Source organism: Hippichthys cyanospilos, chromosome 5 (assembly GCF_059441005.1).
Source record: "Hippichthys cyanospilos isolate Australia breed blue-spotted pipefish chromosome 5, RoL_Hcya_1.0, whole genome shotgun sequence".
NCBI lineage: Eukaryota > Metazoa > Chordata > Actinopteri > Syngnathiformes > Syngnathidae > Hippichthys > Hippichthys cyanospilos.
In genome coordinates this window covers 12,333,371-12,356,899 of record NC_142373.1, presented here as the reverse complement: position 1 = coordinate 12,356,899, position 23,529 = coordinate 12,333,371, and the positions used below count along the sequence as shown (strand labels likewise).

The 23,529-nt window shown below is 43.2% G+C and overlaps 1 protein-coding gene across 2 annotated transcripts; it reads right to left on the bottom strand.

The window, feature by feature from the left end:
* Positions 1-3,877: 3,877 nt before the first annotated feature.
* On the bottom strand, positions 3,878-22,102 carry zmym2 (zinc finger, MYM-type 2). 2 transcript variants are annotated; one of them, XM_088415753.1, is made up of 24 exons: positions 22,008-22,102; positions 17,724-18,320; positions 16,868-17,021; positions 16,556-16,704; positions 15,925-16,073; positions 15,675-15,837; positions 14,593-14,805; positions 13,505-13,655; positions 12,734-12,849; positions 12,517-12,642; positions 12,123-12,273; positions 11,882-12,054; positions 11,571-11,736; positions 11,128-11,156; positions 10,905-11,046; positions 10,716-10,837; positions 10,391-10,547; positions 9,962-10,141; positions 9,608-9,681; positions 9,207-9,515; positions 8,646-8,760; positions 7,877-8,104; positions 6,502-6,625; positions 3,878-6,198 (listed from the first exon to the last, which is right to left on the bottom strand). In XM_088415753.1, the coding sequence occupies exons 1-24, from the start codon at positions 22,098-22,100 to the stop codon at positions 6,015-6,017; spliced, it is 4,065 nt and encodes a 1,354-aa protein (XP_088271879.1). In that variant the 5' UTR covers positions 22,101-22,102; the 3' UTR covers positions 3,878-6,014. The 2 variants fall into 2 exon arrangements, with proteins under 2 accessions (XP_088271879.1, XP_088271880.1); XM_088415754.1 differs by having other exon boundaries at positions 6,502-6,622.
* Between the last annotated feature and the right edge of the window lie 1,427 nt (positions 22,103-23,529).

Here is a 23,529-nt window from a genome sequence, read left to right as displayed (position 1 = left end):
ATGTTCATATATAATGTAGTCTAATACTTTTGGACAAAGCATTTTATATTATCTTTTATTTGTAGTACTGAAGAGGAATACCATGAGAATGATTTTAAAAATCAGACTTCACAGAAACAGAATTTTTGCTTCAAAGTAAAAAAAAAAAATTCTCAGAATTTTCAATTGTCAGAATTCAGATTGTATTCTCATGATTCCATGTTTAAATTTGACTTTTTTCTTATTCTCAATTTAAAGAGAATAATGTCTGGATTCTCATTTTAATCTTCAGAATTTTGACTTTAAAGTGACAATTGTCATTTTTAACTAAAAATTGAGAAAATAGAGTCAGAACTCTGTGACGAGTCATCCAATCCGTTTTTTCTTCTTCATTAAAGCTTCACACGTACTTTGGGAGAAACAAAAAGTTGGCTTAATTTATTTAACAGTAAACAAACAAAAGATAATTTGCGATTAAAATAGAAGAAAAGGGTACTAAAACATGATGCTGGCATTGCAAATATTTGAACCATAACTATTTTTGGAATGAACTTGGGTTGGGACCTCATTACCAGTCGGCACCTAATGAACCAAACATGGTTGGGGAGATTCACAATCACTGACTTCCACGTGACATTTGACAACCGTAACCCTGAGAAAGATATGGGACACGAGTGGTGTGGGGCGGCATTGGTGGGGGGCGGCAGTGGCTGCGGAGTGACGGGAGACGAGCTCGTCAGCCCTCACTCGTCTCGCGCACGTCAACGGTTCACACGCCGCAGGAAATTTGACGTCTTTTTTCCTGGCAAATCTTAGTTAGCTTGACAACCGTTAGAAAAAGCTAAACATGATTTCACCACCAAATCTGACCCATTCCTGACTTATTCTGCGCTTTTACACCACCCCCACCCGAGCAGGTAAGTATGACTTGTAAAAAGCAGAAGATATTTGTATCCCCCCCCCCCACACCATTTGAGGAGGAGAGATTTTGCACCAAGTTGGCCAAGTAAATAGCAACACTTCATTTTAGTTCCGACATTTTACTGTGGAAAATGCTGAAGTGACCAAAATGTGTGTTTGAGAGCACATAGCCAGTCAATATCAGACACCTGCGGGCAAAACTGTTATGAATACTGTGTTCCCGCGGCGACTGATTTGGTAGGAGGAGTGCGTATCAGTGAGTGTGATTCATATATTTTCATATATTTTCATTTTTGTGACAGCAACGTGCCAGTTTTTGGCTCCTTCATTCACGCTGTGACCCTCATGAGGAGAAAAGGTCATTTTTAACCCTCACATGTACCAACTGCTACTTTACTCTAAAAAGCAAAAATTCATATATAAACGCCTATGGGATGTGTTTAGGTTTGGAGATTGTTCTACGCTCCTGGAAAAGTTTGCCACTGAAGTGTTCAGAGCAGGGCTGTCAGGAGGTTATTTTTAGCCTTTAATCACCTAACAAATTCACACTCTGGCCACAGGACAAATACCTTACGCCCCCTTCGCCCTCCCCCACACAACCTTTATTTCACAGGGTGTGATGACTTTGTTCCACTTGTGGTCTGCACTTTTTATGATAAAGCACAATATATATATATTATATATAATACTCATACACACAGGTTGGGTGGGGGTGGGTATGAAATTTCTCAGCGGGGACAATTTGTTCAATTAGTGCTTTTAACTTATTCAATGTGATCTATTTTCAGACCGTCCTTTACCCTAATATTTGGAATTTTAAAAAATCTGTAAATTTTTAAGTAGCATTGAATGCCTGGACGATATAAGAGAGATTGAAATAGGTAAGGGGCATGCCCTAGTGCACAGGTGTCAAACTCAAGGCCCGGGGGCCAAATCCGGCCCTCCACGTCATTTTATGTGGCCCGCGAAAGCAAATCATGTAAGTTTCCATGACCCTTGCTAAACTCAGTTCCAAAACTTTAGCTTGTCATGTATATTAAAAAATAATGATGAGATTTTTTGGTTTGTTCTATTACAGTAATGTAAACAATAAATGAACAAACTAGAATGCTTTCTGATTTCAAAACAACAAAGCCATCTATTTGTTGTATACAGTAATAATACTGTGACAATTTAAAATCGACTCGGTTGTCCTTTTGCGTTTGATTGTTTATCCCATTCAATAAATCTGTCCTCCCAGAAACACAGGCCTCATTCAAAGTTTTCCTCGCCAAAGTGCCACATTAGTTCATATGTGATGGAGGAGGTTTGGTGTAGCGCCTATAGTCTGCCCCTGCACACCCCCGTGCTTGGCCCGTGCCGCCCTTGCTGAGCGCAGCACTCTCTTTGTGGCCCCTGAAAGGCTCAGGGATAGAGTCCAAACAATAAAAACAGTCCGCGGGGGGGAAAAAAAAATGTTTTTACACTCGCGGCCAGCACTTGATCAGGGCAAGTCACTAGAGTCTGGCCAGTTGAACATAAAGAATGACAAAACAAGGATTGGGACACCCTTTTTAGGTACTAGCTTCCATATGAAGAGCGCAAGGCATGCTATAGCTACAAAAATAAGTCACATTTGTAAGGCTCAGTTTGCTTCATTTTTATAAAACGAAGGCAACAGCGGGACGCTGCCACCTAGCTCCAAGGCTTGGCCTGGGTCTTTGGGTTAGTTTAAAATGCCAACACAAACCCCCTACTGGAGAAATGTGTGCAAGACGAGAAGCTGGGGTGTTAACAGGCTAAGAATAAACTCTTTTGTTATTGTACTTGAGCAGATTTAATTGCAGATGAATATTTACGGATGTCCCTATTAAAAAAAAAAACTAATTCCATTTTTAACGATATGATCAATATGCTGATTAGATCCAATTTTATGGGTATAATACTGTATAACCGCAGCTCTGTTTGGGGATAGGAGGCCAAGTCATGAAAGTGGAAGAGCTTGTGAGATTTGCTTCAATGTATGGTAAACTTTAACAAAATAAAAATAAAGCCCAGACTGCACCTTTGATAAACAAAATGAAATGCATTCTTTCTAAAATTGCTTAGCATAGAAGCAGATCAAGTTTAGCCTATCACATAAATGCAGAGCAAACCTGTAATTGCGGCCTTAGCAGCAAAGACGGTATAACATATAAGATGGTTGAAACGAAAGGCTGCCTCCAGAAGGTAAATTGTTACCGCTGCATCTGTTAATAAATGATTAACGCCACTTTTTTGACAGCGCTATTTACAAATCCAAAGAAAATTACCTGGTTCAGTGAATCCAAGTTGATTTGAGATTTCAGATGTTCCCTCTTTCAGTTGCTAACGTTCAAAGAAAGAAATGTCAACAATGCAATGATTAACATAAAAACAATCGAAGAAAAGAATCAACCTTACCTTTTTGGAACAAGAGAACTCGCTAGGATGTCAGACAAATCTATGCAACATAATCTTTAAATTGCAACAGTTAAAAGTTTTTATTCAGAAGGTAAAATGAAAAAGCATTTGTGGTAGTTACGGAATGGTATGCTTTTACCTGTTAAAACCAGTGTGATTTAAAAGGACAAAATATGTAACGAGTCCGGGAGAGGTGGATATATTTGTTTTCTGACTTTTTTTTTTGAACATTTCATCATTCAGGCTATGCATTTTGTATTTTTTTTTTTCAACACAAAATATCAAAACAAGCATTATTTTTTTTGCCCCCAAAATTCAAGATGATTTTGTAATAAAATCACCTTGTACGGCACTTGAAAATGCCATGGATAGCATATTTTGAACATATTTAGATTAAGAACCATGTAAATATGTTTTAAAATGTTACGTTTAGTTTTCATAGAAACAAGGAAAAGACAAAAACAGTTCAGTGGATAGTGGCCAGATGTTGCGCAATACCTCATTTACTTTTAGACGCGGGACTTTGATTTCAAATAAAAACAAGTGAGTCTTGTGGTTAGAAAAAAAAAAAAGTCATTTATTGAACACGACGAGCACACCAGCAGATGAGTGCGCACGCACACACACGTTCATATTTACACACTGAGGCACATTCACACCCGAGTCAGCGGCGACACCCGGGTCGGCACCGACGCCGCCCTGACGGGCTCGCTTAAAGGTTTTCAGATTTGAGTCCGGTTCTGAGGCTCAAACCCGACCGGCGTCCCTGTAGGCGGACCGAAGAGTGCTTAACGCCCAAAAGATGCACCACTCGCCTCCGTGGTTCACCCAAATTAACGGCCATCGTTTCGACCGTGCAAATACAGGAAGTGGCCAATTAAGTCATTTGGATGGCGAATCCTTTCAACACAAACCTGAGTTTTGTTTTTTTTTTTTCTTGGGAGAATACTAAAAGAAAATGTTACAATGAAAAACCAAAGTAAACCAGCTTTCGTCATTCGTCATGTTTTGCTGTGGCGCTGCTTCCTTTAAACAAGCCTCTTTGAAAAGAAGACAAAAAAAAAGTACAAAAAGACAACACCCCGAGAGAAACAAGGAGAAATAAATATGTTTTTAAAAAAAATATGGTGGGTGGATTTTTTTTGTCCCTTTTGTGACTAGCCCAGTTTATACCGCCTTTCTTGAAGGCGCCACCAAACCAATCTGACCCTAGTTAGCATGCGATGCTATGTCCAGGCTAATGGAGACGCACATTTCAATGCATCGCTTAATAACCCAGCAGCGGTGATGTCGTTTGGGAAAATTCTCTTTTGGTCTACATGGTGCCCTCTAGTGGCCGCTTGCGAACTACAGGGTCGTTTTGTACTTGAGGGATGGCTACTGACGCGTGATGGGAAAACTGACACTAACCTGTTAATGAGCTGTTATTTCCATTTTTTTTTTTAAATAATCGTTGAATCGCGATGTATAGATAAATCAGAACAGGTGCAGTATTAAGGTTTTGAATTATGAGACCATCTGCACAAATCGAGTTACTAAATTTTCAAACCAACATAATGATGATGTCACGTTTCAACACAGGTAACATCAAACAACAAAAGACATCTCCTTTGGAATGGCGTTATTACTTTGTTCACATGTAGACAACGAAATATTGGACTAGTCCAGTCCTGAAAACAAGCTGCTAAACGTTGAACAGCGGAAAATAAATATTTCTCAACGGATGTGACATTATGTGCAAATAATCCATGAAGTGTGCGCGCCAACAGCTGTTATACCAACTGAAGGACAAAATTTACATCTAGCTTGACATTTCTTAGCAGATGCGAAAATATTCGGCCTGGATGTGCTATTACATTTCTCTGCCCAAATATTTGCACATTTCAAGCTACTGAGCAAATACGGCATGTCTGCATCTTGGAGGGGTATAGCAGTGTCAGTTTTAAACGGAAGTGACGTAAACAAGAAAGTAAAACGTACATTTGTTCGAAATCGTTGTGGCGCGACCAAATATTTGCACGTTCCAAGCTATTGGGCAAACATCGGATGACTGGATAATGCGTGGAGGTCTTAGCCTAACCCTAACTTAAATATTCCAAACCTTTTGGATTTTACCGAGCACCAAGACAAATAAAAATATGGCTATTTTTTTAAGGCATATTAATTTCAACAAATATGACTTCAAAAAGGCAAAATGTCCTTTTGTTTTCTAAACATTGGAATTGAATGCGCAAAAAAAGAAGGTAGCTGTAGTGTAAAACCAGCGCCATTTCTCAACAGAAGTGCTAATGGCAACTTTTCTGGGACCTTTGGACTTATTTCCTATGTATCCCAGCACCACTCGAAAAGCATGCGTGTCCTTGCGCGTTAAGGAAAGACAACAGCTATGAGGCTCACAGTTGTTGCGGTGATTGTCTTTGCCTAAACAATGAGGCGCTGAACTAGTTCTCCAAACGACATCACCGGCGGCATATCGGGATCTTTAGCAGGCAAAAACATTCCGTAAGTGTCTGGTTGCCCCCCACCCCCGAATACCCAAGCACTCTATCCATAGTTTTTCCTCGCCGTCGGCGGCAACTCCTGGACCTCCGCAGAAGGAATGCAAAAGGTTTACATAAGAAAATGTTGGAAGAGCTACTCACTATGGCCTTCCTGTGGCCCAACTATCAATCTACGCGTCCCGACGGCCCGCTCTACTCGGCGCCACCTTCCTCCTGCGAGTCCGTGTAAATGTCCCGCACCAGCAGGACTCTGGCCAGGAGGCTCTCCAAGGTGTGGCGCTCTAGCGGCGTGGAGGTGAACCAGGTGCCGTCGCCGTCCCAGGCGGGATTGGGCTGGGCGTAGAAGAAGTCCAAGCGCTCCAGCAACGATGCGGGGCTGCGGTTGAGAAGACATAAGACGGCGGTTACTAAAGTGTGCGGGGGTGTGATTTGGTGACATTGCGGCTAAGCGGGACAGGAAGTCCTCATCGTCCAACCGTCATCACTGAAGATTCAGAATGTGAACAGCGTGGAGTTACAAATCACAGGACGCCTACCTCCAAAATGCATGCAGAACAAGCTGCCAACAGTGAAAAGCCGCCAAGTTCAAAATGTTCAAAAATACATTTCCCAACATTAAAGCAAATGATTTGATGAATGGGCTAAAACAAAAGCCATCAAGGCGGGATACGCAACGTACCACTTGGAGCGGTAGAGCTGGAAAAGGTGTCGCTCCTGCTCCGCAAACGGACCGAGTGATCCCGTGTCGTCGTCTTCACGGTCCTGCTGGTCCAGCTTCCGCTTGCGAGACTCCTTTTCGACTACTGAGCAAAGAAAAACACAACGTATAAAGCGTGCGTTACGTGATGTATTTTTTCAAAGCTCTGCCAGGAAGCAACATTGGCTCTGTAGTTTTACAATATTATTTACCATTTGACAGAAAAAAGTAACAAAAAAATCAGTGTAGTTGCGATTTTTCATGCAGTCTAAAACTGCAATTTAGCTTTTGTAATTTTTTTAGCTTTATATCGCAATCAATACTTTTCTGTGTATTGATTGGGCAGCCCCCGAGGATCACATGAGTAGCCCGCAGACCTGTTCTGCAAATAGTTTACAAGTGACAGAACATTGTGATTTTCTAGGAATTTTACTAACAGTTATGCATATGTGACATACACAATAACTATTACACTTGATTTGTATATTTATGACAGTTGTTTCTTAATTATTGTGAGAAATCATGCATGACCAAGGTCTTCACATGAACTGGTAGCCCTTCATAATAGTCAGTATGAAAGAAGTAGTTCTCGGTTTCAAAAAGGTTGGTGACCCCTGATTTAACCAGACCCATTAAATACATGTGCACTGCCTGGGAAAAATAAATAAAAATAAAATGATGACTGATCGACATACGTGGATAAAACACAGATTTTTTATATATATATATATATATATATATATATATATATATATATATATATATATATATATATATATATATAGTCATTAATATTGTATCATTTGCCTGCAAAAATGTCCATTCAAAGTGAATCATTTAAGATTTTACAGTATTTAATGTATATGTAAAATGTAAGGATGAGCGATACTGACACCAGGTATCGGTACAGATACCAGCCTCATTTCAAGGTATCGGTACTTGGAAAAGAAGCCGATACCAGTATCAGCTGCCCACTTGTGGCCGTTTTACGTTCAGTGACTAGAAATTAGAAGAGTAGAAAACAGACATTTATTTCTAAGAGTTGTTAAAAATGACCCAAATGAGTAAAAAAAATGTCTGTGGAAAATGGCATCTAACATGCCTTGTGCCTGCGCTGCTATTACTACATGGAGGGAGGGTAGAGAGGGGGGAAAAAAAATTGTACGAGTCAACACGTTTAAGTTTTCATCACATCACATTTGACTTATTTGGAAACCCAAATATGATTTTACTGGGGCTTTAATGAGATAAATGGGAGATTTTTTTTAATGCAACAAGTGTTACAGGACTCATAATACTTAATAGTAAGCCCAGCGTTCTACTGTATATGCCAAATGATGTTGCATATTGGACTCACCCTGAGAAACAGGAGAAGGCACGCGGACGCAGGCGCGGCTGACGGGATGCGTGGCGTCCGGGCCGTAGACATTAGCGAAGGAGAGGCGCAGGTGCTGTTGAGCGTTGCGCAAGCGCATGTGCTTGGCGTTCAGGTAGACCAATGAACGCAGGAGAACGGCGGGCGTGGCGCTACCCAGATGCCCGCTCGCCCACAGGCAGCGCTCGTCCACGCGGCTCCACGCCGAGCCTGTGGAAGGCGACAAGCATCAAAATAAAACATTGGATGCCAATATCAAAGAAATTATCCAAAGCAGTGAGTGATTCCTAAACTTTTCAAACTAATCAGCCTAACTACCATATAAAACACAACGTGAACAATAAAATGATGCTTTGCATACCACACTGAGGTCTAGTGAATCAATGTCATTGATTTTTTTTGTTTGTTTTTTTTTTTTAAAGCAGTGAGCGTCTTCATAAAACAAAAGCACAATCACATGTGTCAGAATGTGAACAGCAAAAGTTATAATCACAAGACGCTACTTGATGGCCCAAATGCTAACTCAAATGTTAACTTCAGCCGAGCTTGCAATAAATGGCCCTGCTAAAACACAAAGATTCGACTAATACAAAACACAATGTTCCCGCAAGAACATGGTTAATGTTGGTTTAGTCCGGAAAAAAACAACAACTTATTTTTAGTAACTTGACTAATCTCAAAAATGACAAAAACAGGCTTTAGGATGAAATGGCTCTTCTAAGGCTCAGTATTTTGCTTTTTTTGTACTCACCATCAGGAAGCAGGCTGGGCTTCCAGTCCTTCAGAACCTTATTGAGCTCCTCTCCAAACAATTGGAAGCAGGAGTCGCTGAAGATGTCATGCTGTTGACCGTTGGTGTGAAGATGCTATAAAAGAGAAACAAAACAGTCTTTGCTTTTTTTATTTACAAAATGGTCAAATAGATTGCTGAAATTACAAGCCATTTTAGTGTCCTCATATTCAAATGATCATCTCAGTAATCAGGATGTGAACAGCAAAAGGTTTAAAATCACAGGACACAAAAGAAAGAGATAAAACTTAAAGCATAGCAGATGTCAATCTAACCCTGAAATGTATATTTCAAAAAGACGTTATAAGATGTTTAAGATATTAGCTACCAAGCCAATTTCATGATTTAGTAGTGAGGATAAGCAGCTATAGAAAATAGATGCTTCATGTTTAATGACAAATCTTAAAATTGCCTGCTTTGAACCAAAACAGCCTTTTTGGACAAGGTCGAGACTTAAAGACAAAAACAAAACAAACATAGTTGTCATTCCATGATGTGAAGTGAAAAAGTGAGATTGCAAACCTTTTGGATGCTGAGGCAGAGGTAGTAGATGCTGTCCGGGGTGTATCGCTCCCCGTTGGGCCGGCACACCTCCCTTACAAAGCCGCACAGCTTGTCGTTGAGCTCGTCCCCGCACATTTTCAACAAGTCGAGCTCGGTGGGATTCACCGACGTAGGATCGGATGTTTGGGGGTCCGCCGCGACTAATTTTTCGCCACCTGAGCCCATCCAGCGCCTGAAGGCGTTGACGCCGTAGCGAGCTTTCAGTGGCGGCGAGCACACCGATGAGGTTCTGACCGAGCTGCGTTCGGCCGCTAGCCTCTTGCTACCCTGTGACACAATTTCCAAACTTAGACTTTTTACATGGGAGCAAATGGGAATAAATGAGGGATTTGCAATTGCTAAAACATCAACATCCATACTCGTGTCCTTGGCTGAGGTCGTGATGCCCGCTCACACTCCTGCTTCACCGCTTCCTCCAGGACTGACGCCGCAGCTGAGGAACAAGATGAAATTGTCAATTTGGCTGAGAATGACAAAGCATTGAGACCAACGAGTGAGACGCTGTATAAAAGCCAATGGTGATCAAACTACAACTTTGGCGCCACCTATCGGTTACAACAATGGCTCTCGAATGCATGGCAGGAAATCGATGTCTATGTTTTAGGGATGTCCTTTTAATTAATGGGCCAATTTAGAGACCTGACTCACACCTGTGTGGATTATGGATGTTCCAAATAAACATAATTAAAAAATATATATCACAAATGATTTACCTTGAGGGAAGTCCTCCTCCAGGTCCATGCAGCTTCCCTCCTCTTCTTCCTCCTTCACGTCTGCTTCTTTCTTCAGGTTTAAATTACCTTCCTTCTTCACCTCTTTCTGCTCCTCTGAGGTGATTGTGTTGGTCATCTCCACATCTTCATGTTTATCCGTGTCCTTCTCGAGCTTCATGTCTGGAAAAAGACGATGCTTTAACAATAGTCGTATTAAAAGTGCGGTATACACATACAAACAATTGGGCAGTTTGAGCATTTCTATTCCATTTTGAAAAATCTCAGCAAAGGTCTGTCAGATGAAGATTGTCCTTAGTGTCTCCAGTCTGTTCGAAAAACCATTGGGGCCAATAACTGTAAATGTTGAACCTCTTCAAAATTTACTCCACATCCAAAAGAAAGTGTAATATTTTGGTCAAAAAGAGCTACCTGTTTTCTGATCCTCCGCTGTCTCCTCTGTTAGGGATGATGGGACGTCCTGAGCAGCAACGTTATCCGAGGGCGCCTTGCTTCTTAGCTCCTGGATGGTTTGGACGATCTTCTCTGTGCTCTCCAGAGTGGTGGGCAGGAAGACTGGCACAGGGAGCTGACGGAGGTGGAGAGACATGTGGAGGTTAGTCAACCGAACCGCATACATCAACATGAGTTCCAAATGCAGCAGAGGTTATTTCTATTCTATACTCCACTTTCATTCCTTCTGCACGTGTTGACCAAAATAATGTTGCGAAGCACTACTTGCAAGTTCATGTCTTACTGGTAGCGGCATTGAGAGCGGCGTGGGCGTCAACTGCGAGTACATGTTCATGGGCATGGGGATGAAGACGGGCACAGGGATGGGGACGGGAACATACTCCCGCTTCACGCCATCGTCCACGTCTGCATCGATATAGAAAGTTCCGTTTTTGATTGACAGCCCATTGCCTTAACTGTGGTCGACACTCACCCGTCTGAATGGGCTTGCTTTGCATGTGCGGCTTGCAGTAGGTGGCCTTGGTGAGGGTGAGCGGCTTGCATAGGACTGCCTTGTTTTTTACATCCCTCAGCAGGCCTCCGCCCGTGTACGCCAAAGTGCCCTGGCTCACCAGCTGCATTGTGCAAGGACAAGATTTAGATGTTGGACAATAGGAATAGAATGAAACTGGAAACTGTATCAAAATGGCACTCACCCCAAGTTTGGAAGCTTGTGATTCAATGACTGAAAGGGAACAAATAATAATTTGACATCGGAAACTTTGTTTTCCAAAGCAGCCACTAGAACACAAGCTAGCAATAAGTTGATTCATGTGCCAATCAATTTGCTCTTAATCTGAAAAGAAAACCAATGTTCAAGTGACAGCATTAAAAAGCATGTGGGCTGAATTTCCAAAGGTTAATGGAAAAAGCCAAAAGCAATCCTAAAATTGTCTTGTCAACCCAAAATGAAGAGACTTGCTGCACACTTTGAGGCATAGCTTGTTGAGATTGTTCATGTTACTAAGGGAACATGTCTCACGCAGCTGTTTTTTCTTTTTTTAACGGATCGCTGCAACTGCTGAAAGTCCACTTATAAACAATAGTGCTATTTACAAATCAATGCTGTAAAGAATTGCAGTGTGGTTTTAAAGCCTACCAGTGCAGCTGTTTTCGGGGCCTTTCTGTGTGGCCATGATGGGCTCGTTCTGCTGGCAGTAGAACCTCAGAAGACACTGCTGGTCGCAGAATTGCTTCACCTCAGAGCGCCACATCACAGACTCTGTCAGCTGGCCTTGAACCTTGCAACAATCGCAGCGCGCCGCCTAATGGACACACAATGACACTGTCAACAAACTACTTTTTAATAAATGATTCTCATAGGGTGGCAACTTAATACCGCTTGTATGATTTTTTTTTTTCCTATTAATACTGCTGTTACCACAGATTTTATTTCCTGCCAAAACGGACCTTGTGGTACCAGTCGTGGAACTTCTTGGCGCAGGCCTCGCTGCAGAAGTCCCGCGTCATGCCGCCCAACTGGCGTGTGACGCCTCTCTTGCACATCTGGCTGCAATGGTTGCAGCTGACGCATTTGAGGCCCAGACGCTTTATGAAGTCCTGCTTGAACAGCAGCTTGCAACCTAGAACACAAAATACATAATTTAAAAAAATAATAAAAATTTGTGAGGGGGGGGTGGCTCTGCAATACCTTCACTACAAAAGGGCTTCTTCTCGCCCGAAAAGTTGGCAGTGGTGTGCAGCGTTTTCTCCTCTTGGCAGAACTCGCACATGGTGACGATGCAATGCAGCTTCTTGTAATCATCGCAGCACACCTTGCTGCAGAAGTGGTACATTTTGTCCTGAGGCACACATAGACAGATGTTAGGTGCACAAAATCAGCCAACTCAACAGAACCAAGTTCATAATCATGTAAGCTATTAAAAAAAAAAAAAAATTCAAAAACGGATACTTTTTAATTATACAGAGTTAAAAGAAATAGATTCTCACATAAATCCAACAATATTTTGTTTCTAGAGAACAAAAGACTGACTTCTTTTGTTTTCCAACTACACGAATATGAGAATTTCTTTTTTGGATCTGACCTCCCACTCCAGCGTCTCGGGCTTGACGCTGAAAGCTCCCCTGCAGTAGTTACACTTGAGCTGCACGGCGTTGTTGTTGGAGCCCAGCATGGTCTGTCCGTTGGCGCTGGTCTGGAGGGTGGTGTTCTGTAAGCATGACCACCAGTCTTCAAAATGCGCACACAAAAAATCCCCATCATCATCTTAATGATGGCAGACAAGTGTGTGAACCATGTACCTGGAACTTGGTGACGCACTGTGAGCTGCAGAAGTTAAGGACGTTTCCTTCAGGCAGCGTGGCCTGGTACTGAGGTAACGAGTTCCTCTTACAAAAGTGGCACGACGGCTCCGCGTCTAAACAAAACACATGGGGGTATGCAAAGACACATTTTTTTGTGAACAAAATCACATTGATTTGGGATTTGTGCAACTGTGAATCATGCATCTTAGTTAATGTTTGGGGTTTTGCTGCGTTTCTACTTTCCATACTTTATTCCTAATCCCTAGAAAGAACTCAGAGCTTTTTGTTAATAAATGGCTGATTTGGATCTTGTGTGGCAGTGTAATGCATTTGTGTCTGTTACTGGTTTGAGTGTGGTAGCTAGGCACTTGTTTGTTTTTTAATCTCCATTCTTCTGAGCTTGATCGGACTAGTTGCATGTGACCAGCTTTTTATGAACAAATGCATTTTGATTAGGATCTGTGTGTCTATCATAGCTGACTTTAATTTCATCTGTTAATTGCAGCACTTGCTCAATTTTGATAGCATTTTACTTCCTGGATGAATTTCAATTTCCTTCACGGGACTCGTAGATAGAACTGGTATTGGCTAGCTTTATTGTGAATAATAGGACCCCACTTGACACCTACTGCGGTACCTTTAAATTCCTCTCTAAGCTCTGTTAAGATGAAAAAAAAAAAAAAAAGACACACCAGCCAAAGGGTTAACAGCAACATTAACTTCTTTTGCTAATAAGCACATTAGTCATTGTCACATGCATTTACTCACGGTGGAAGGTGGCGGTGGCCATCTTGGCCTTGTTCATGCAGTTGGTGGAGCAGTAGGAGCCCATGGCGCCATCGGCGGCTAAGCCCAGAACCACTTCGCCCGTCTTTATAAGAGTCTTGCATGTTAGGCAACTCGCCAGCTTGCTGTGTGCCTAAAGACACAGATGACCACAAATATGGGTAATTGCATCATTTTCCTTCTTGGAGGCCAATTGTATTTCAACAAGAGTCTGCCAGCCATAGCTTAGAATTCCGCAAAATGATTTGTCATATCATTTCAGAAAGTCCACATGAACACAAAGTACCTAACTTCATTCATTGCAATCCTGTAGGTGTCCCAAAACCTTTGATTGTGCCTGGAAGAGACGCGTGTACGGTTCATCTAATGAGTGGTTGTTGCCAGGCAACAATGACCACATTTGAGACTTCAACTTGCTTGGATACTACCGAAGTGTTCAGTTCAGAGCTTGTTTGGGAAAAAGCGAAGTAGGGAATGATCGAGTCATTACTGCCAATGAATGGATGAAGAAAATTTCGCAGTGAAGGCCCTTGACTGCAACAATATAAAACTGAAGCCTTTTGAACCTTAAAACACAGAAATAAAGAGAACTATGCTCGTTCAAGCACATGTAGACCTACTGTCAAATATTTCGTACGATTGTTCAAAGATAAAATTTGTTGCAGTTTTGATGCGTCATTTTGTTAATCTAATCTCACCAATTATTCATAGGGTGCAATAGAAAATGACAAAATGCCAATAAGCCATGAGTGGTTTCCCCTGTCATGTGTACGTGACCGGAATTAATCCGTTCAGCAGTTGGAATCGTAAAACGAAATTGTCGTATGGCGGGCAATAGAAAACAATGTTAATCAGCCAATGTGTGTAAAACCCCAGGTAAAAGCACCAGCTAGCTAGCGACTCTAACGAGGATAAGCGGCAACACATAATGGATGGATGGAACAACAATAAAGTATATGATATTCATTATATAGTTTAGAATCAATCGGTAGTCTGACATGACGTTGTTTCTTTGGCAAAAAATGAATGGATAAAAATTAATGAATTTTCCTCTTCAAATTGAAGAGTACCTGCTTGAAATCCCTGATGCATTTCTGGCAACAGAAGCGCTTCTGTTGGCCGTCCACCAGCAGGAAGTGGTTGGCAGAGGCCCTGTTGGGCAGGTAGTCTCCGCACTGCTCGCAGCAGTTCATGATCAGCCCGTTGGCTCGCCGGTACACATTGAAGCACATGTCGCTGCAGATCTTGTGCGTCACCGTCTTGAAGCTCACCTCGTGACGGATCTGCGTGCAAAGAAGTCTGTCAATTTCACATAAAAATTGAGAGGTTAGCCATTCACTCCATTTGGGTAGTTTCACACAGAATGGGCACAGGAAAAACTATGGTTTGATGGGCCATGTGAAAGAGGCCTGATACCAACCCTCTCTGTATGCTTTTGCGGTACTGTTCACACAGTACATAAAAGTGCCATACTTAACACAGTGGTTCTCAAATGGGGGTACAAAAACCCCTTGAGGACAGGTGAATGCACTTTAGGGGATTCATGAGATTTTAACAGGGTTTCTGACTGCTGATAACAGCATTATCAACAACTCCAATTTAATGAATTTAATGCCATGACAGGAACAGTACTTTGTTTTATAAATGGAGCATAAAGCAACTGAATGCTTAATTTTGTTAGTGAGTCTTTTGCAAAATGTTGTGTGCCTTTATTTTGTTAAGTTTTACATAGACATGCATTGTCTTTCGACTGGTAGACAAGCCAAAAATAGAGTCGTTACACGCTCTATCTTCTACAGTCACTGAATAAAATACAGAGATACCGCTCCACAAGCTGTTCTAAAGTTTAATAAATCAGCCATGGATGGCACAACACTCTTGGGTAAAATCTAAAAATGTTTTGCACCAGTTAGATGGTAGCTGAAAAACGCTTCAACTATGATGGCCAATGTCAAAGAAGCTTGATGCTGCCTAACACAGAGAACAGGTACAAACAGTGGAAAAATATATAGGTCTTATTCCCACCACTGGAATGTTTGAGGCTAAACTTAAGCAACCATTCTAGTTCTTCATCTGTATGCTAGACATGGAACGGCAACACAGAAAAATGCTGCGTGAAAGACTTGACAGTGTGTAAAGGAGGCTCACCGACCTCGGTAAGCTTTCCGCAGACAGTGCATTTGGTTTTGAGGCTGGACTTAGGCGGGTTCTGCTTGTTCTCATAGGCACCCAGGCAGCCGGTACTGCAAAACTCCTGGAAAGACTCGCTTGAGTCCACCTGGGCCACGATGGTACCTTTCATGTTGGTGATGTCCCTGCAGGGTGAGGAGGACAGTGATGTGAGCAAAGACTTGCCCCCAAGCTAATACCCCCCCCCAATAAGAACAGCAACCCAAACTGACTTTTTACACATGGTGCAACTTTTCTTGGGTGCGGGTTTGTGCGAGAAGGCGGAGAGACAGGTGGTGGAGCAGAAAAGGTGCGTAGATCCTTTGCGCTGGTACGCTGTCTGACCTTTCTTCAGGGGCTTCTTACAATTAGCACACGTTACCTGCAGTACATTGGATATATCACAGACCATTGAATATGATGTAAATGCACTAGAGGCAGTCTGTCACGTGAATTAGAGCTTGACCAATATGCACTTTGTCCAGGCCAATACAGATTCAGATATTGAGCAGTAAAAAATTACATTAATTGGCTGAATCTGAAAAATAAACAATGAATAAAATAACTTGTAATGTGACTCAACACAAAAATGAATTACAGGCAGAGGATTTGGCTGTTTTACAATCTAGCACAACATGGCTACAGCTAAAGAAAACAAACTGTTGATAAAAAGAGTTGTGTCATCATTGGTTTGGTTTGAGTTTGTGGCGACAGACGCGGAGCAAGTAGGCCATATGTTTTTTGGCTTTTAAATATTCACAAACTGCAAAAAAATTATACATTTAAAATGTCTTTTAAAAAATATTTGGGTCAGTAGAAACAGCATTTTCTTTTTCAATTTTAAAACTATACATGCAGCGTTACCTTCACTGTCCTTGGTTGCGGCTGCGTCCCCGGTGAGGAAGAGGAAGACTGTCCCGGAGGTTTTGGCAGGGAGCTGGCGGTGGACGAAGAGTCCACCCCCATTTGCTTTTGGTTGCGAGGCACCGATGCCGACTGGGAGATCCACGAGTCTGCGGGGGAAGAGGAGAAGCTGGCATTATCTATTTTAATCTACACACCTCAGTTCCAACACCCACCATTCCAAAGTATAGCCCGTCCCCACCTTACATACAGTGACACAAATTTGATGAGCAGCATAACAGGGGTTTGTGTGTGTGATGGCAGCATGCCTACCTGTTCTGTTGTGTGCCCCCGCGTCTCCGTTTTGCACTGCTGAGCCCCGCCCAGGGTTGAAGGAGGCGCTCGGTCTTCTGGAGGTGGCGTCGGGAGTCAGGGTGTAGGTGCTACTGATCTGCAGGCCATTTTCCTCTGCTGCGGCATCGCCCGACTGTGGGAAAGAGGGCGAGTGTGAAAAGGCAGACATTTGCCACTGATGTAAATGTATAGAAATAAACAGTGAGGTACGTAGTCATAAATGTAACAACAGAGATCCTGGATGACGTGTTAAAGGGGTACAGATATAAAACAAAAATGCATCTAAATAGCGTGGCTATATTATGGGTTTTCAGCTATTGTGAGCCACTCTGAAATGTATCTTAGCAATAAATGGATGGGTGTTTGTGGGAGGTGTCTCATTTAAATCAGCTGCTTTTATACCCCTGGGGGTGGCATGAAGGGACTTAAGGTTTGTGAGATTTTAAGACTCAGCAAGTAAGCAAATTGATTTTTTTTTTAAGTGATAGGAAGAGTATATTATTTTCAAATTAAGAGCAAATTAAATGGAACATAAAACAACTTGTTGCTAAATTGCATTATAGTGACTCCTTTACTAAATGCTGAATGCCTTTATTGTGGATAGACATTGTCATGAGCAACAATTATTTGGCATTCAAAGATACCATCAATGATGTTACGCGAGCTATCTTTTGGAGTTGCTGGATAAAAAACACCTAGATAGCACTTTGTATTTTTTTTTCTCATCCAAAAATGCTTTACACTGCTTAGTGAGTACTAGGCTGAAAAAAAATCAGTAGAGGTTGCATAATTTAAAACGGCTGAAAACCAATGATTTAAATCACTGCCACCCTACCGTTGGTCCTCCCTGCAGCGACGTCACGGAAGTGATCAGCAAGTCGGCTTGGGCGTCCCCTGGAAGCGGGGATGACGAAATGGCCCCGGTGCCTCTTTTCTGGCCTAGCGTGGTGACGTTGGCGATGCGGATGTCCGAATGCGGTTCCGTGCTGCTGAGGTTGCCGGGCGAGGAGCTGCCCCGCTTCTCCTCGGGCTCCTCCTCATCGTCGATTACGATTGGCTCGGCGGGGTTGGAGGGCTCGGACGCGTCGGGCGTTGTAACCTCGGCAGGTGGCGCCGGCTCCGCTGCGACCATCGCCTCGGCAGGCGACGAGTGTTCCGTCTCCATGTCAGCGGGTGCCTCAGGACACTCCTTGGAAGGTCCCCGCTCAGGGGCCTGCTCGTCTACCAGAACCACGTCGTCGTCGTCCACGCCGCCGCCCTTCTTCTGCGCCTCGTCATCGGTTGCCGCGGCAACCGAGTCTGGGGCCTCCATGGTGGATGCCGCCGCCGACTCCACGTGTTCCCCCGCTGCCGCCTCCCCCGCTGCTACCACCTTCTCCTCCGGAACAGCAGGGCTGGGTTCCGACTCCCCATCCATCGCTAAGGCAACCACCTGGAACGACCCCCCCCAAAAAAAAGGCAATTAGGTGGAACCTGGCTTCTCCCCTGAGATAGCTTGCCCTGAGACCAGCTGCTGCAGACACAGATATGCCCAATTTGAGAAAACTGTGCAAAAGGGGCTGGTCTAACACCAATGAATAAATCAAAGATCAACAATTGTAGAATCATACTTTGCAAATCTACTTCAACTTACAGTTTTTCATCAGTACCTTGCATGCAAAAAATAAGATGAAAAAAAAAAACTTGTGTATTCGCGTAAAAGGGTCTTCATCAACACAAGCTGTTCTATCCCATTTTTAAGTTTAGTGTGGAAGGGGCTTCCATAATGATGACGCTTTATTGATATCTCGGTTTCGCCATTTGAAAATAAGATGACTGGTACCCCATTCTGCAGGGTACCTTACAAACAGGACAGCAACAAACAAAAAATGCTTAAAAGTACAGCGTGAAAAGGGGCACAATCATGTGACTGTGGGAAGCCGAATTAGCACACATGGTCTTGCCTTGCTAAGGTTGAGTAGCTCCTGCATTGGAACGGCACATGCTGAAGAATCCTAACTCTGTTTAGTGCTGATGATTTTGAAGAATCTCTGTGTGAAAGGGGCTTGTGTAGCTCTTTCCTTCTCTGTTACACCATCGGTAAATTTGTGGATCCACTTTAACGCTCTATTCCATATCAGTACCTTACACACAGTGTAGCTTACACGCCAAGAAAAAAGTCAAGATAGATGTCCAAGGTTAACGAGGCTTGATTACAGTATTTCTTTGCTGGGAGCCGTGACCACAAATGTCCCGGTCCAGTGGTAGCTGTGTGAAAAGGCACAGACCGGTAAATCCCTGTTCAATGATCGCTATAGAAAAACCAGTTAAAAGGAAAAATTGCGTGAAAGGGGTTTGTGTCAATCCAGTGAATTCTATGACACTCCAGCAGAAAGCAGCAAATAGTTTTCAAAATAAAAGGCTTTAGTGTTGACAAAGGGGGGCTTTGTACCATCTACCAACAACGTTACAAATCTTGCTCCCCTTCTCACCTGCTTTGCGTCCCATTTTTTCCCCTCCCCTTGTTTCCGCGGCAACCCATGAAGCTACACCTTGGTTGCCATGGCGATAGAAAGGCCCACCACCAGGGACGCGCTCTCTTAGCTCTACATCTGCTGTGTCGTTTTCCTGCGCCACAGGGGTCCGGGTAACGGTGAGGGAGGGAAGGGGCGTCGCAGATGGGGAGGGGGTATGTGTGTGTGTGTGTGTGTGTGTGGGGGGGGGGGGGGGGGGGGGGGGGCTGCCTTTCATGTCACGCGCTAACGGGTGCGACGGCGGCAAAAGCTGCCGCATCAAAAGCCGACCCTTAACGCATCACCGTCAGGCATGATTAATCGCTTCTGCGCTCGGACGTGCCGCCAGTTTGGCGTGCGGCCATTTTGAAGTGAAAAACGATCCTCGGAGGAGTTGGGTGGGGGTGGGTTGACCATGTGACAGGAAGTAGGGGTCAACATGTTTGGAAGCAGGAAGCTGGTGTTTTCACATGCATACAGACATGCACACACACACGCTGACCTCACATCTCGTCAACAAATAAAAGCCCCTCGTTTCCTGAGTGCAATGCGGCGACTGTGGTTGAGCTCATTGATAGACTATTTAACACAGAGAGTTCACAAAATGGCAGCCATTGCTTTTCACACAGAACACAGCAGAGTAAGTCTTTCAGACAGACAATGACATGACGTCAGTCTGTGTGAAAGGGGGTCATCATGGGAAACAGTAGACATGATATCTGTAAAGCTGCTTACAACTAAAAATAAAAGCATGAAATGAGCAGCGCATACTAAACGCATTTCACGCGGTATTAATATTTCAAACATAAAATGGCATTTGTGTGAAAAAATACACCATAGTAGAAGGAACACAAAAAGTCTGTAAATTTGATATTGATTTAAAATAAAATTAATAATTTAAAGAGAGCCTGAGCATTTTGGCGCAACACAAGCGAAAAAATTTAAACTGGAATAGTGACTATAAATTTAAAGAGATTAAATCGGCCTCAAATTTAAACATCTTATCCTCCAAGAGAGCCGTGCGCGCTCAACAGTTGCCCTATTGAACACGACTTCCCTAAAATTAACCTAATAAATTAATAGATATCAAATGCTACACTTATAGGCCTCCCTTTGAGTCAACCTCTTCTCACAAAAAGCCATGAAGTATTGACCACATTTGAGTAAATAAACATGCTCAACTAGGCGCCTACTACATGAGAAGATACGTCATAATATATTGTAAAACTGCATTAATGATTAATGATGATTAATATGACACTAACAAAACGATATCTGCAAAGTATTTGTAGACAAAGACCTCAACTCCTAGTAATAGCCTAAAATGAAAGCTAGGCAAGCTATAGCTAGGCAAGGTAAAGATAAGGACATAATCACAATCAAACAGTGTGTTATTTATGATCATAATAAAAACACTTGGTAAAATATACAACTAACCCCCTGACCCCCTCTGCAGTTTAGTAGCTAAATGCCGCAAAGCAGAAAATTGGTATGAAAAATAAATTAAGACCTAAAATAACCCCCTCCCTTATGACGCAATCACGAAGTTCCCTGGGGGAGGTCGTTGTGCACATCATGGTGTTTCAGTGACGTCATTAGCACAACTGTCGCAAAAACAAAAACACATCAGGGGCAGTTGGGAAATAAACGTCAAAAACATGCCCACATTGCAAATGGCGTCTGTTCGGCTCATTGTTATTGAATTTGTGGGTGGATGTGATAAACCCGGCACAAGTGATGCCACGTTTAACTACGCGTGGCCGAGCCTATATCACCAATTTCGGGCCAGGGAGAGCTTGTCCTGCACCCCCCTTGAACCAACTTAGCTTGTCCAGAACTTTCAACTGTGCAACCCCTCCACGATGAGCGATAGTAAGGGGAGGGCGAGGGGGCTCCCAAGTTGTGTGTGGGTGGATGGGGAGGGGGGTCCACCGAGAAACGTGGTCCAACTGCGCCATTGTGGGCCAACGCGCACAATTAAATGACGTTTGCAACGTCACAAGCAGCTAATCCACCGGTGTGAAAACGACTCAAATGAGCCATAACTGAACCAAGTGTTTGAATTATAAACATATTTCAGGGACCTATATGCTTTAATTGAAAAGTTCGTCGCCAACCGTGGCGCAATCAGGCTGCGATGTCATCAAGCCTCCGATAGGGGCGCCCTTCTCAAATACGATGGGCCCCCCTCCCCGCCGGCGTTACGTATCACATGAACCGGGCTTCGATTGTGTCATGCGGCGGTAAACAAGATACGCCAAACATCATGTCGGACGCGATTTTATTTATGTATATACATTAAAGGCTTAGACAATATTCATAAACATACCAAGAACCCCCACCCCCCACCCCATTACCACCGTCGCCACCCAGCGGGAAAACAGTGCCTAGCGGCCGCCATTAGGGCTCGTAATGAACAATACTGGGACACACATCGTTCACATTCAACTCTTTAACGTGTCTCCTCGCCGCCTGTGTCAATACACGCGGCCGGTCGGGGTTTAGCGCAGGCCCCGGCGAGGCCAAACGACGGCCAAAAAGTTGCCCAAACTTTCAACTTTGATGCCTTTGGGAATTCGTGTAGAAAAAGTGGGAGGAAATAACGAGGATACGAGAGTGATTCTTACCGGAGTAGAGCTCGACACGGTGTAGCGCCACTTTTGTGCCCTGACATTAATCCCGGAAAGCGCATGCGTACAGGGCGCACCAGCCAATTCCATGCTCAGAGATAGCTAGTGATACAGAGGGCTCACTCGATTCATATTATGTGGTTGGGGACGTGTCACGTGACGTAAGAACGCGCCGCATCCAATGCGTTAAATGACAAATTCTTGCAATCAAATTAGTTTCTCTCAGTTTCTATATGACATTAAGTCAATTTGTCATGCAATTTATCGAGAAACACAAATAGCTCAGCGGCAGAATTCATTCGTCGGCCACCTTAACATAAAACATGCGTGGTAGCCATTTTGAACGGAGGCTGAAGATTGATACCGTAAAATAACATTTAAAAGGTGGATTCAAATTACTGTATGCAACAGCCCGATGTAAGCAATAAAAACAGATTAGGGAAAAAACTGTGACTCTTAAAAAGGCAAAATCTCGACAAAGAAAAATCTAACCCGGAAGTGCCTTGGGAAATTGGGAAATGTCGAAAGAGTGAGCGCTCTTCATTTCCGTCAACACGGCACAGTTCTATCTTGAGCCCCCACACCTTCCCAACCCTTCCTCCTCAAAACGAACGCATGCGCAAAACCCGTCATCGAGCTGGCAATTAAACTGGCCCCATTAGGAAGCTTTAACCTTGGTAATACCGAGCACATCTGCCATTTAACCTTACATTTTAACCCTATCGGCGTTGACGCGAGAGTAGAACTTATAGCTAGTGGTCAAAGTTAGGGTCCAATCAGGAGAGCGTATTCGGGGTGACAGAGTTTATCTTTCATTCTGAGGGAAACAAAAAACAACAAAAAAAAACTGACTAAAATGGAGAATGAAAATGCGTTAATTTACTCTGGGGCGACAGTAAAATTGCAAACATGTTGATGAATCGTAATAAATTGTCACAAGGGCTGAATTAGGGCTGAAATAAACAACATGGCCGACCACCAGGTGCGTTCAAGTGACCAAGCGTCGCGTGCACATTTCCATGGCGTCAGTGAAGGCAGCGGGAGGGGGCGGCTCACTGCTCAAGGAGGCTTTTGTGGTCCCACCCGTACAATTTTCAGCTCAAAGATTCTTTTTTGCCCTGTCTCTTGTTCAACAAAAATACATCAAGACCGGGAACGATCATAATTGCCTTTTTTTTTTTTTTTTAAGAGTTTTTGCATAATGGATCATAGTGAGCCAAAGGCACCGCTCCAAGTGGTGACCCCCCCCCCCCCCCCCCCCGTTTAGAAAAAGAAGTTATCAGTATTATTAATATAGGAGTCACCCCAAAACTGAAGAGGAAAAGGATGGCAGTCTGCCTTGATCGCCAGGGCTGAAAAAGAACAAAATCGACAAGAAGAGACACAAAAACAAACCACAAAACAACCCTTAAATAGGAAGGTCTCACACAATCTAAAATGTAAACTACAAGAGGAGTTCAAATTAGATCGCATAAAAACAATATTCCTCCAACAGCTGGGTTGACCAAAAACAGTGTAA

Bases quoted from the DNA above. Each gene is read 5' to 3' on its own strand.
- zmym2 (XM_088415753.1), bottom strand. From the start codon at position 22,100: ATGGAATTGGCTGGTGCGCCCTGTACGCATGCGCTTTCCGGGATTAAT. The intron at 11,737-11,881 runs GTCCGTTTTGGC...TGTGTCCATTAG, and splicing joins TCCACGACTGGTACCACAAG to GCGGCGCGCTGCGATTGTTG. The intron at 10,548-10,715 runs GTAAGACATGAA...CACCTCCGTCAG, and splicing joins CGCTCTCAATGCCGCTACCA to CTCCCTGTGCCAGTCTTCCT.